Source organism: Geospiza fortis, unplaced genomic scaffold (genome assembly GCF_000277835.1).
Source record: "Geospiza fortis unplaced genomic scaffold, GeoFor_1.0 scaffold381, whole genome shotgun sequence".
NCBI classification, from domain to species: domain Eukaryota; kingdom Metazoa; phylum Chordata; class Aves; order Passeriformes; family Thraupidae; genus Geospiza; species Geospiza fortis.
The window spans coordinates 4,265,336-4,280,362 of record NW_005054348.1 but is presented as its reverse complement, the minus strand read 5'-3'; the positions used below and the strand labels follow the sequence as shown (position 1 = coordinate 4,280,362).

At 37.2% G+C, this 15,027-nt stretch overlaps 1 protein-coding gene across 1 annotated transcript in view; it reads right to left on the bottom strand.

Annotated features, from left to right (window-relative positions):
- Positions 1-15,027, bottom strand: part of GALNT2 (polypeptide N-acetylgalactosaminyltransferase 2) — a 74,383-nt gene that overhangs the window by 4,495 nt on the left and 54,861 nt on the right. The window contains exons 8-14 of the mRNA XM_031058780.1: positions 14,907-14,994; positions 11,052-11,139; positions 10,406-10,509; positions 6,748-6,874; positions 3,242-3,334; positions 2,973-3,056; positions 1,073-1,199 (exon numbers count right to left, since the gene is read on the bottom strand). Of these exons, the coding sequence (XP_030914640.1) occupies positions 1,073-1,199; positions 2,973-3,056; positions 3,242-3,334; positions 6,748-6,874; positions 10,406-10,509; positions 11,052-11,139; positions 14,907-14,994 (711 nt within the window). The remainder of the gene's footprint in view (positions 1-1,072; positions 1,200-2,972; positions 3,057-3,241; positions 3,335-6,747; positions 6,875-10,405; positions 10,510-11,051; positions 11,140-14,906; positions 14,995-15,027) is intronic.

Genomic DNA, 15,027 nt, shown 5'->3' with positions numbered 1-15,027 from the left:
CCAAGGCAATTGTGACATGTTTACCCTTTCTCCCAAAAACCCCACTGTGGTTTCTGAAAATATGAGGGTACTTTCATAAAGGTAATGGAAAAAGCCTCCACAGATAAATTCTCTTTAATGATAGGGAAAGGAGGCATTTCTCACATGTTGATTTGAATGAATTGTCATCATACATCTTCCAGGAAATTACTTCATTTTAGGTTTCATCTTATTTTAGGTTTTTCCCCTTCTAATTTAAATTAGAGCAAACTTCTGACACTCATTCAAGAGTAGTTTTTAATTGGTCAGGCTTCTATTTTAACAGCTGTACTTGACACATGAATATTACATTTGATTTAAAGTCAGGTTTAATCTGACAAGGATTTAGTGACAAAGCAGCACACAAAGCAGTGAGAACCTCTGTGTGTATTTCATGAATGATAACTAAGTCACAACTGCATAAATAGATTCTTTGAAATAATTAATGCTCTCATTTAAAGATCTGACACATTTACAATTAGTTTAGGAGTAGCATTAGAAAGGATTTGTTAAAACACTCCCCTTACTGTGAGTGAACATTTAGGCACTGCTGTTTTCTAGAAGAGCCAAATGGGGATTTATGACAGATTTTTTTTATACTCCACTATTGCAAACTGTAAATGACTAACAGTGCAGCACAGCAAAGCATTCTTTTATTTTGCTATCTTAGGCTATATGCTTAATGCAACCCAAATATTTTCTTAAGTAAAAATTGCTCCCAAAAAATCAAACACAACATTTCACTGGAAAAAAGCTTTCTATGCAAGTACAAAACCCCTGAGAAGGAAGCTATGGCCTCTAGTGCAAAAGTGACAAAGGAAGGGGATAATGTGATGCTCAGTGAATGAATCTCTGGGCTCAGATTCTAATCCTGAAAACACAAAATTATATTTGAGGGAGAAGCTTTTTAGCCCATCTGCAACAACAACTGATGTGCTGGTTTGGGTTCATCTTTCACCAATACACAGTAACTGCTTGAGTTTAAAAGGTAAGCTTCACTTTCTTTCTTTTGTTCAAGACTTACTGTAGAAAGCAAAATTAATGGCGTACAGACCTGGTTTCCCCCGGCATTATGACATTCATAAACTCCAACCACTCCATCTGCAAAATGGCCCAAAGTGTCAAGGCAATTGGTACCCTGCTGCAAAGCCCCAAAGGCTATATCTTGATGATCAGGTACCCTAAAACAAAACCAGAAATATCTGCTTGATTCAGTTCAGGGTTTGTTTGGCAGGTTTTTCCTAGTTGTTTTGTTTTTTTGTTTTTGAAACTCCTTGTTTGTAAAAACACTCAGAGTATTTTTAAGATGAGAGGTTAAGGATGAATGATGACTATCATCTGAAAATCTCAATCATCTTTTGAGGGGAGGCAATTATCTAATAATGAATTGATCAAGCATGAGTAAACTTGCAAGCTTACCACACACACAGTACCAGAAGACTTGTACCAGAGAAGGAGGGTGAACATACAAACTCGGCACAAAAATCAAATTAAAGATGGCTTATCATTTAAAGTGACTCAAAGCTTAATTAGCTCATCCAAGTCCTTTTGTCCTTTCAGGCAACATAGCTTGTGGCAGAAACAGGACACTACCTGTTTCTCAGACTGCTTTTACTGAAATGTTAAAAAAGGGGTTAGGAATTTGAAAAAAAAAAAATCAAAGCTTTTCTGATATCTATTTTTTAATGGTTGCACATAAGTACACTCCTAGCATGGAAACACCTAGGCAAGTCCATTCAGCAAAGCCCAGTTGTGGGTAGAGCCCATGAGTTCACGATGAACAGTAAAACAAGGGCATATCAGAGCCTTTAAAAACTCCAGACTATAATATGAGTACAATAATTCAACCCAGCAGAATGAGCACATGAGGGATGACAGAACAAGACAACAATACATGTAAGTAATGCTTATGGTAGCACATTTTCCAGGAGAGACATTTTGTCTCACAGATTAAACAAAACCAACTATCCTCTGGCACTCTTAAGAGAAAATAAAGGAGAACTTACTTCCTCAGTACCATCCCGCTTTATGAGACTCATACATTAGTATGTATGGTTCTGCACATGTTGCACTGGGGCTGTAATAGCTGGTGCAGCTTTTGCATCTCAAGCCTGATTGTCTCTAGCAGTTACTTAGCACCACTGACATGAAGTGGCCCCAGGAAAAAACCTGAAGCATTCTTACAAGATACACACAATATCTTACACCACTACACTACCAGTATTAGCTTGACAGGCTAGTCAGACTAGTTAGTGGGCTCAGATCTGACCAACATACTTTTTAATGGATTATTTAGCCAAAATCTTTCTATCCTTTCAATAAGTATTTCTTTTCAAGGATTTCTCATTAGTTAGGATGTTCATGTTACAAAAACTGTTTGCAGTGTCATCCCTCAGCCTTTCCCCTTCTCAGTCCTTCCCAGAAGCCAGTGATTATTCAGTGACAAGAGAAAAGGAGACAAGAAGGAATAGGAGACTCAGCTTCTCAGAGCCTTAGACATCTACCCTTGTCTGCCAAACACACAAGGCCCTTTTGTCTGCTGAATGTCATCATTTGTACTGCAACGAGATCCAGTCCTCACTTAGCTAGGCATGGGCTTAGGCATAGGCAAAAGCTTTAAAGGGGTGACAACAGGATACAGAATATGTGTTTTTGAGCAAATGGCTTGGGTAGGAGATTAACTCCAGGCTCAGGTAAGTTCAGCCCTTTGGACACTGTTCTCTAAAATAGTGCAGCTGTAGTTGCCATAAGTAGAAAAAGCAGCTAACTATGGAAAAATTACTCTTTAGGAACAGAACTAATAAAAAAAGCAAATAAATCTGCATAAGGCATTGCGTTCACAGAAAAGGTAAAACACATTCTTTACATCCAAGGATGGAGGAAGAGAAATCAATGATTTCTGGGGAGGGCAAAAAAGAAAACTCCATATGAACTCTGTTTCAGCCAAAACTCACCGTAACTCAGGATAAACATTTTCAAGATACCACTTAAAGGGTTTGCAGCTAAGTCTCTTTCTGAGCTCCATTCGGCTTTGAATACTAGAGGAGAAAAAAAGGAGTCAGGCTGCTGTCTTCACGTATTTTATGGAATACACAGAAAACGCAAGAACAGTAGAACTGTAGAAATATATGTTAGAGACAACATCAGATTTAGCACTGCTTTCACCTCAGAAGGTGCTATGACATGAAGAATTAAATAGGGCAAAGAATCACTTGTGACTTACTTGCCATAAGGTACATTCCTGGCTGAAGGCACTGCTGCATAATAGAAGTTTTTATACTCATCCATCCAGACTTCTGCTGCTCTGCGTGTATTTCTAGAGACAATCACATGAAGCACATAGGTTATATTTTCTCTAGGTGCAATTAAACCACGCAATTTTTCCTCAGATTGATTTTAACCCTTCCCAGTACTACACACTCAGTAGCCTCAAGTCAGGCAGCAGACTCCCTATAAAAGACCCAAGTAATAGAAAACCATTGGAGTAACATAACTGAAATCAATGCATTTATAATGAAATTTATATATTTTCCACACTTGTCACTGCTTCAGGTTTTCATCTAGAATTTAACACACATCTTTCAGTTCTTTCTCAAAACTTCGTGGAATTTATTAGGTTGATGTTTGGTTGATCTTTTTATAACAGTAAGTTGACAGAAGACAAATTCAGTGAGTGTTCACCTGGATAAAGCAAACTAATTGGAAACGAAAATCTTAACAACTAGAAATATTTTAAAAATGTCTTGGACATTTCTGAAAACAAATATGCTAACACAGGTAAGATATTTTCACTCTTCATCATATTCCTACCAGTAGAGCACACAAAGTTCCAAAAAGACACAAGCTGTCACAATACTTAAGGCTATGAAACAAACAAGTCTTTTATAGCTGAGGTAAGAGGAAATGCTTTAAAATTTGAGACAGATTGATTATGCTAATAAATGTGAAAAAATCCTAATCCAAATGTTTTACTTCTAATCAAACACATCTCTAACTAAAATTCCTGTATTTATGTAATTGGTGTCTTAACATTTCCTTTTGGATTGCAACATGGTCCAATGGCTTTTCCCCTCCCCTGGCTTCCATGTAAAACTCATTTACTTCTACTGTTCATAATTTTATGCTTTGAAAAGTAAGTCTTACTTCACTTGCAACTGCCACGCTCTGAAGCTTACTTTACATTTGGCAGAAAGTTCACCTAAAGCAGCTGGAGTGAACTCAGTAAGCCAATAACTTCTTTAATATGATTTTCCAATTCAAAAGACAAAACATAATCAGGATTAAGTGAGGAGGCTTGTAGGTTGCTGAGCAAAAAGGATGTCGGGAATAAAAATTTCACAAGACAGACCTGAATAATTTTTTTGTTTGAGGACTGATTTTTTTCTTGCAAAGAAATTTTTTGTAAGTAAAATCCTACTAGATTCAGATTAGAAGCTATGTGAATGTATCTTCACCTGCAGTCTCTCAGGCCTGTGTGAGTGTCAGTCACTCAGTCCCCCTGTCTGCCCAGCAACCAGCCTGGCTGCCCAGAGGCCAAACAGATTTTGGTGGTAAGAGAGGAACTACTTTGTTTGCCAGGGTTTAACAACCCCAAAGGCACTTTCAAGGCCAGAATGCCTGCCTGTATCCCACTGGCCCAAACTCATGGAGGAAGAACAGCTCAGGCTTTGGGCGACACGAATATGGGCACTGTGGAGATGCTGAGAACTGCCTGAACTAGCAAGGCCCTAAAGAACTCAGGGTGCTGAGGAACACAGCATGGGATACACTTAATGTTGAGCCAGTTAATGAAACAGAGCACTGAGAGACCAGAGGCAGCTTTGCTTGGAGCAGACTGGGTCTGCAAGGCTCTCTGGAGTGCTAAGGCAGCCCTGGTCACACAAGCTGTCCTGCCCACATCACACGGCCAGGACACGGTGATGTGGTCCCTCCTCCCATGAAACAAGACTCCCAGTCTCTCACCCAAAATTACCAACCTGTTTGGGCTGCCAAAAGGCTGTGCATACTGACTAGCCAGCTAAAAAGAGAAGAGTCCAGAACAAGCTGCCTACAGCCAAGAGACTGACGATGGCATAAGCCAACACATCCCAACTGCACCACCAGCACAGATTCCATGCACCAAGTTTCTTGGCACCATGGTCCTACACACATGTGTATTAAAACACCTGTATTACAAGGATATCCTACTACTAAGGTTTCTTAACCTCTCATTGCTAAAATTGATTTTAAGGCATCCATTATATTGGTTTGACATCCAAGAAAGCACAAGAAAAGCAGTATCTTGGCAACACCCCAAAGATGGAAAAGCTGCAGAAGTGGGAAAACTGCACAGTATATTCATACATTTATTCACTTTTACTAACCATGCTCCTTGTTATGACACTGTCATTTCAAAACCTCATTAAACTACACCAGTTGCATCCTAAGCTTACACAAAGCAGTTTAAAAGGTAAAGCTTTCAACTCTCCTGATGCACACTATAAATGTTGGAACAGAGATGCGATGTACTGAGGACATTTCATTGCTAGCTTTTGTTTTCACATAAGTACTATTATTCATTTTTCACTGCAGCATAAAATATATATCTCAAAGAATGGGAAAAAAGAAAAAAGATACTAGAGTGCCTACTATACTGAAAAAACCAGGACAGTGACTTTATTTTAGCAGATATTAAATTCATTAAAGTCACCTTGGTGGTATAACCAGCATGGAAGGGAAGAACTACACCCTAAGGAGATTCCTCAGTCTAAAGTGAATCACAAGTCCAAAAATATCAGCAGCTTAGAACATTCTTATGAATTTAAGTACATCTGCACTCTGTGTTGCTTCATGTTAAACAGAATTTGGGCTCCACATCCCTTCAAGTGTAAATAAACAATTTTATTTCCAGCTCTTAGCCAACAGAATCTTTAGCTGAGACTTGTACTTCTCCAGCTCCCTGAGCATCAAGTTCACGTCTCTAAACCAAAATCTACAGTGATTCTTCAGCTACAACTGATACAGCCTTGATCAAAATGCCCTCAGTACATTCACGCAATACTTTCCTCCATATTAAGTCAAAACCACTATGAACATGTTGTTCACAGCACTTTATAGAAGAGAAACTGAGGAGACAGCTCAGTAGTTCAGCTACTGCTATGCATGGGTACCAACAGGAAAATTAACAGGCCTATTAATCTAAGCCTTTAAAACTGCAATTTCTTAGGTCTATAGAAAATGCATTTTTAAACATTGCACAGAAAAGGCAAATATAGAGAACCAAGTTGCCAACAGACTGGCATAAATACTGAAATTCAGTCTCCATAATCATTTGCATCTCACATGCTGATCATGTGTTAATGAAAAGCAAGCAAAGCATATTCATAACTTAGTGTATTGTGGCTTTTTGTGAACAATGAAACTGTTTCTACAAAATGAAGTTTTATGACTGTTTTGAAAATAAAGCCTTCTTTAAAATCAGATACACACAATATTGATGAAATGCCAAGCTAAGCATTTCCTTATTTTCCAGATTCTCAGTCTGTGTCCATGAGAAGTTTCCCTCTTTCAGCTCACAGGTTCTTCTCTCAACCTACATAACTGACTCAAAGTCATTAGTTTCTTTTTAATTGATATTTTATCATGATAGATAATATTGCACATTTTTCTAAAGATGAGATCCTTAAAAGGAAATTACTGCCACCTGCTGACCATCTGAGGAAACCCAAACCATTGCTGTTCAGCACTCACCTTGCAAACACAGTACCGCCCCCGCCGGTAAACGTGTAGGGATGCTGTTTGCGGAACACGTGACCCACTCTGCTGCAAGGGATGATCTCTAGGCTCCCACCACATTGCCAAACTCTGAATGAGATCTCTGAAATAAAAACAGGAATGAAAGACCAACATCATATACTACTGTTATTTTGTATTATATTTACAGAGAAGGCTTTTAGTGATTGTTGTTGAGAAGATCAAGAGAGACAGTTTTTTATAAGTTGTAGGATAAACAAAGGCATATATCTAAAGCATTTATGATTCTGCAAGCTCAGCAGAAATAAACATACTATCTTGGAAGCAAAATGTGTATCTTCTCTTATCTGAAGTTACCAGTATTGCCCAAATCCATAAATCCTGCTGCAATTTGCCAGTGAGTTAGGTATATGTGCTTTATCTGAACAGCAAACAAGAGTAGGCACATTTAACAAATAAATTAATGACCTAGTTTATAACAAAAATTTTCAGCTGAAAATAGAATAACTGAAGATAAGTGAAAACAAGGCAAACTAAAATAACCAATAGATTTGAGCTGTCAACTTATTACGGCAGATAAACGAACACTCCCAAACAGTGGAAGGAATTATATCAAGTCAATGTTGACTTGAGGATAGACCAAATAAAAACATAACTTCTGTAAATTGAAGGTTATGGACAGTACACCTCTAAGCCAAACTAATGATCTGAGCCAGCTAGTGATGACATGAAGGTCTAAAACTTTTCTCAACTTCAACTTCTGATGGCAGAAGTCACCTGGAGAGACAACTTTCCCACAACCACAAGTTAGAGAACATGTCATCTTCATTCCATGTCCAGGGAAAATTTAGAAAAAAATTAAAAGTAAATAAAAAGAGATGCTGTGATTTCAGCTGTTGACAGTGCAAGTTAAATGCCTTTCTTCTTGATGGCCATATTGATGAATCCTAGACAGTCAACATAGCTCAAGCTATAGATAGATCATACTCCAAAAACTTGAATGACAACATCGTCTTTGACAGCATTCACATAAGACAATGGGCAAAACTAATTTTTCAATTTTGTACACCTTCCAGCACCTTAGATTGTGAAGAATATCAAAAAATGTGAGCATTACGCAAAATAGCTCAGTGGGAAACACAGCAAAGGACTAGAATACAGGGAGAAGCAAACTAATTCTTATTTGCACCAACATGGCTTCTAAAGCCTGCATGAAAAAGAAAAAAGAATATACAGCAGCTAAAACTCAAAACAACCCCACAAACTCCTTTAAGACATCTCTTTTGTTATACTCAAACAGTAGGAAATGTTACAACCACAGCAAGTTCAGTGGACATAGTTTTTAAATGAAAAGGCATAAGCAGCACATCAAAAATTCTTTATGAGATCAAGTTACATTTCTGTAACAGATCTGTTCTTTTTATTAAAGTGTGTCATCAATATAGTAGACAAAGAATGTCTTACTCATTCCCTAATTTTAGGAAAACTAGTAAGAAAAGCCTAAGTTTTCTAATTAGACCCAAATCTTCTCATGGTCCACCCAGTTGTCTGGTATACTCTGATTCTCCTAAGCTAATCAAAAGCATCATAAACACACTGAGAATTTAAGTTTTTGAGTTGGAAAAGAGATTGAACTAAACTTGATCCACTTTTTGTACAGCACACATGCATTACCAGTTACATTTAGCAGCAGTCTGAGAATGTACCTATCTTCATGGTAATTTGGGCAATTTAGAGAAAATACTGCAGGCTCATCTTAAAATTTGTCAAATTGATACTGACATGTGAACAAAACCTCGTAACAGCTGCTCTGTACATGCTTGAAGGAAAAATGCTAGCTATTATAAATGAATATGATGTGCAGAATTATTTTGCTAGTCCATTTAGCATTTATTTGCATGTAACACCAAGCCCCTGATGCAGAGCTATACTTGAGAGTAAAGAGGCCTGACAAGTGTGCACATTGAATTTTAAACTGCACATCACAGATTTCCAGTTATCTGCTGCATGTGTCATTTATTGCCAATTAAATCATATGCCATGTGACTTTTACTCATCTTCAATTAGTCTAACAACTAGGAAGAAACCATTAGCTGCCTTCTGCCTGCTTTTCAGGCACCCCTAAGTCTCCATCTTTTTCTTCCCATGGAGGGGGAGGAACGGAATAGAGCAGGAGGAGCCAAACATCTCTTGGCATCCTTGAGAGAGAAGCTGTTGCTTGTGCCCTTTCCTGCTATCAAAGCCTCAATTATCAATGCATAAAAGTAGTTGCTAAGTGCTCAGGAAAAAACTCAGTAGCTCAAGAACACACTTGTAACTAATCAAATATTTAAGTGCTCGAGTGGCAAAAGCGGTTTTCAGAGTGAAAATAGTATTGCTGCATTAAATTCATCCAATGACTTTACAGGACATTTAAAAAATGAAAAATTATTATGTTTACATAAATACAATTTAGCAATATATAGTCAAAATAGCAAGACAACAGAAACATGGAATGTAACTGCTCAAAATACCCGTAGGGTTTCTTTGAGTACTGCCCAGGATGGTCAGAGAGAGAGGACTGTAGGAATGCCACTTCCAACTTTTCCGTGCATTACAGCAGCACTGAACACTTTGTTACCATGTCTCCACACAGCAGACATTTGCTTGTAGGCCCAGCATATGTTTAATGCATATGCAGATTTCAGTAACTCAAAATACTCGTGGGTTTTTACAAGTTCAAGGTATTTCAGGATTTTGCAGCTAGCATGTGCAGTAGAGAAGCTTCTATGCTTAGAAGTGTTCCTAAAACGCACTACTTGCAATGTCTGAGATGCATCTCTACCTCAAAAACTAAACTAATGACAAACTGGAATTCTTGAGGAGGTGTAAAATTCTCTTCCTTTCAAATATTTATTGTTTTAAACCAAGTATACTGGCCTTAACTAGAGAAAACCTTTGCACAATGCTGTAATGCAAACAGCCAGAAAAACCTACTAAAGCCAGATTTAACCACCAGGTCAAAGGAGAATGGCTAAAGCACAAGTTCTCTCAGCCCCTCCTCCCTCTTGCCTAAACCTCACTTGTGTCAACATCTGAAAATAAGGAGCTACAGAAAAAATGCCTTCTCAACCATTAATATCTCATAGAGCTAAAGAAGGGGTATAAAACTACAAAATTCACTAAGTTTAGATGCCAGGCAGAATACTACTGGCAAAGTTCAGAAACAGATAATTCTTCAGTCAGCTAAATTAATTGATTTATTAAGGTGTATGTAGTAATATTAAATTAATTCTCCTGCATTCCACTTTTCATGATTAAATTAAGCAACATCTTAAAACATGCCTTCAACTGTCAGCATTTAAACATTATTATATTTAATTGCCTATCTACAGCCTGCAATTTTTTTACTAACCAACTTCCATTACAAAAAAAGTAACTGCTCAATGAGCTAATACTGTTATTCCCTCAAATTTAGCATATAATTTTTCATTTGTTTTAATTCTTTCATTGAAATAAACGTTTTGGATTTTGCCAATAAAATGTATGAAATTTAAATGCTGGTTTTAACCCTCTTTGCACAAAATCAGGAAAACCACGACTCCTTGACAATAAAGGAAATTATGAAACCTGTTTTTTTTTTCAAGGTTGTTCAGAAGGTAAATAATACACATACCTAGGTTTTCTCCACCCCAAACATCCATCATCATGTCATACTTCCCTAGTTCTTCAAAATAGGATTTGTCCATCACAAATAATCCACCAGCTATCATGGGTGTCCTAAAGAAAAAAGAAAAATTAAATTAGTTACAGAACCATGAACGTGCGGGTAACTATAATTTGTACATCAAGATTAATACTTTCTTGAAAAAACTGGCAATGTTTTTGAATGGAACTTATTTTGCATCTATCACTTCAAATGTTGTTTCCACACATTCCTATGGGACATTTCTATGGCCATTACCACCTTCTGAGGCAGCTTCCAAATCTCCACTTGGCTCACAAGTCACTTACTTTAAGGGTGGCGATTTGTGCCAACAAAAAACATTAAAACTGATGCAGTATTTTTAGGCCTCAAAACACACTGACTTTAAACAGAGTGACATCTACTTTTCCTTAAGGGTAAACAATTAACTAGTGTGTTTTAAATGATTTTTTAAATACCATTTATTTCTGAGAATCTCATAATCCTCCATATACATGAATGAAATTTAAATTTTGATGTAAGATACAGTGAAGATATTCTTTCAGACTCCAAGAAAATGATTTCTAACTTTGCTTAATTGCAAACTACAATCTGAGAAATGGTGGTACAGACATACTTTATGGGAGCAACTGGATTTCCTTGTCGTGCTCTTCTTTGCTCTGGGGTCATGTAATCCCACTTGAATACAAGATTCCAGTCAAAGCCTTCAAGAAGAAAAGTAGGATGTTAAAATTATTGTGGTCATCATTCGACTTGTAGTAACAATGTTCACTAAAAACTTCAGGAACCGTAATTAAAATGAAGAATTTAAACTTGTGCAAAATTCTGAGTAGAAAACAAATAAGAAGTCCAGATGAAAGGTAAAGAAAAGAGAGTAAATCAAAACCACCAAATAACTTCGGATTTCTTGTCTTCATCTATTTCACAAAGTGGGAAACTCAAGTGGCTTCCTTACATCAAATATCATATGATGATCTTCCAGCCATTACAAATGCTCCCAAAAATCTTTACTGAATAACCGCCTTTCCACTCTTTAGCAGTGATCTCATATTTACATTTACACAGGCTTTATGCAGTATTCTTGGAGGTACTCTACCAGCAAGAGCTTTCCATCATGAAGGTCATAACTTGTTACGTAGGTTCCACTTATCTGGTCAACATTCATTTAACTTCATACTTTAAAAACATTGTGTTTCTAAAGGCATCATTGTTTAAACCTGAGGCAAGTGTTAGAGCACCAAAATCTTACTTTCCTTATGCATATACATGTAAGTGTGAACACACAGCAACAACTGGTCTGGGCCTGTCGTGAGCTAAGGACAGAAGCACAAAGATCACTAGAACAGACAAGATCAATAGGTCACCTATAGTAGCTTTCTACATTAGAGCCACTAAATTATCTCTTTCAGGCAATGATACAGAGCTGGTATAGGACAAAATTCCTATAGGAAACACTTTCAGAACAGTTTTTGTGCTGGGTTATGCTCACAGTCATGAACATCTATTAAAAAACTGCACAAGACCCATAGCCCTCTCCCAGTACACCTAGCAAATCAGCCTTGTACACTCTGCCTGCTGCCAAACACATTTAGATCCTATGAGGTCATGTAATGAATGATTTCCAGATTTCTGGTGCACAGATGTCAATAGTTTTCATTCTTCAGCATAAAGATAAAGCAATTGCTTTGCAGGGAAGTGGAGAAAAAAGCTAATGTAAACAGGCAACAATTACAGCCCTACAAACTGCCTGTCTGCATCCGTAAAGGTGCATAGCAGTGACTGATGTAGGAAGTTAAAAACTCCACAGTTTTCACTTTAACTCACGAGATACTTATCACACACAATACAGAAATTACCCTGAACAGTCTTTATAGCATGCATGGCAGCTCCTTCTCTCCATGTCTGAGTATTTCATGAAGCATTGCACTGTAAAAATGAAAGACTGTCAAACTACTCCAAAACTCCAAGTAGCAAAACTGAAAAATGGCTCCAACCCACAGTACTGCAAAGCCTCCAGCATGAAGAGTAAAATGAGTTCCAATAATTCCATGCAGTTAAAAAGCCACAATTCATCCTAGATAGCCAGCAAAATTACTTGCATCTGGGAGAAGTTGAAAAACGCCCTGTTCTGCAGCAGCAGCAGAGAGAGACACAGTTACTGTGTACTCCAGTGAACACAAGGGGTCTCTTTTGGAACACAGCTCTCTCACAAACTGAACAAGTGTATAAAGCCTCTGCCCATTCAAAACTGCTTTTCCGTCTCCATTTTCACAGACTCCGGGAAAAATCTGCACTCAATGAGATAGTATCAGTAACTCTGTAAAAGGAGTATTTTTAAACACAGTGCATATCCAGTATGAAACTCTATCCAGTGTAAACTGCATCACAGGCACACTCTAAATTATTAGCTCTCAGTTAACTACAGCTTGTTCCAGTAATTGTGGTGTTTCTCAGGGTGGCATAAACAATTTCAGAAACCCCCCCTCAAAAAAAACACAAAACAAAAAAACCAACCAAATAAAGAACCTGTAACATTAAATGTACGGATTTAGTTTTGGCCAGACTTGGGAATTACTTCAGACTTGTACACACTTGAAAAAAGTGTGTACCATTTGCTAGGTTGCTTGTCTTGGGTGATTAAGTCCTTTTAAGACAGAGCAGGCACAAATGCTGTCCCAGCTGTTTCAGCTCTCCATGCTTCAGCCACACAGACACTGTACCTAAGGTTGAAAGCATAGTTCGGTTTCCATGTTTAGACTTGGCCCCAGTGAAAGTGTCCTGTGGTGCCAAATGCTGTAGCGCTTCTAACATGGCAATCTGTCTTTTGGGAACTGACAAATATATTATTTATATTTCAACTGACCCTCAAATAGCTTGGCACACTAGTAGGTGCAAAATTTCCATTAAGGTCAAAAAAGACAGTTTCTCACTCCTCAATCATAAGTATGTAGGATTCATGCACCTTAAAAAATGAAAAACCCAATCTCTTTCCGTGTACACAAGGAAAAAAATTAGTACTAAAAAATAACAGATAAATGAACAAATTAGGTAACATAAACTAAAAGATAAAGCATGAAGGCCAGTAGTAATGAAACAATCTCTCAATCCTCTCCCACTTAACTTGGGAAGAATTTAGCATGAACCCAGCAGCAACCTGATCTAAGGCTTCAATAAAGAATTCCTCCTACTGCTCCTGCAGACAACAATAAAAGCCACACAATGGTATAGAGATTTCTGTAGTTAATATTTAATGAATAGATTGGGTAAGGGCCTTAAGGTTTAATAATGCTGGCACATACAATAGCACAGAATTATACATTAGCATACTGTGAATATATGCACCATAGGTGTCATTTCAAAACATTAATTAAAAGGACATAGAACCTCTCACCTCCAGATCACTGGAGCATATGCAACATTATGAAAATATTGCTTTTATTTTAGTTCACTGCAACAACCTAGGTGACCAGTCAGAGACTAGAATCTAAAATAATAGATTGGAAACTGTTTTTTCCTTCCTCACTTCAGGAAATCCATTCAGAAAAAGACAGGACACTCTGAGAACAGCACTCTAATTTTTATATTGTGGCTCATTTTAGACCTTTTATGCAGACAGTTGTGTTTCCAGGGTTGTAGGAACAATTATTTACAAATAATAGTTGAAAAAGGGGGATAAGTGGGTAGAGAACAACTATTTTAAATATTAGATTTTTGTTAGCACTTAAAGAAGTTTTAAAAATCTGTGATAAGTAAGGAGTTTAGCATGTAGTTGCCCTATCCCTCTTTGAGAAAGAAGATGAGAATAATTTTTTTATTTATTCTTATTTAGGGCTTCAAAATTCTTCTTGCTATTTGCTGTCAATACTTTACACTACCTAGCCATATTGAAATTGTAGTACTTCTCCGTTTAACTGGGGATATTTTCAATGGCAAAGGTATAAATACTACAAATTTTCATAGTCACATGTGAGTGTTTTCACAATTACAGATCATGGCTAACAAACATTTATTTTTTTAAACACATTCCAAAGCCTTCTGCTTATTCAGAAGAGTTTAATTTTTTAAGCAAACCAGCATCTTGAAAAAAACCTCATAGACACTGCATTGTGGATGGGCTTCTAAACTAGTGAGCAATTAAAGCCTTTGTTATCTAAAAAGAGAACCATAAGCTCTGGCTATTAGCTTTTTCTGACACATTTACACAACCCTACAAACCTTGGAGCAAGTCTTGCATATTGGTAAAAGGCAGCATAAACTTACAAGAATTAGTATAATAAAGATGAACTTCTAAAGCAGAGAACAGTAAGGCCAATTAAAATCCAAGCCAAGAAGCAAGTGACCTATGGAACTTGAAACTAGATCTAGGAAAGGGAAGAACAGTATGTTAATTGCCCATTCCACAACTGCAGTGATTATGAGCTTTGATTCTTGATGGGTTTTTTAAAGTCTGTATTCCAGTACAGGTACATACCGCCTTTTAAATCAGCTGACGCCCCCACGTACTGGAAGTTGTCCATATTAATTACATCAATAATAGGAGACACAACTCTGGTCTTGTCCTAAAATAAATGTTAGAAAGTAATATTGAAATA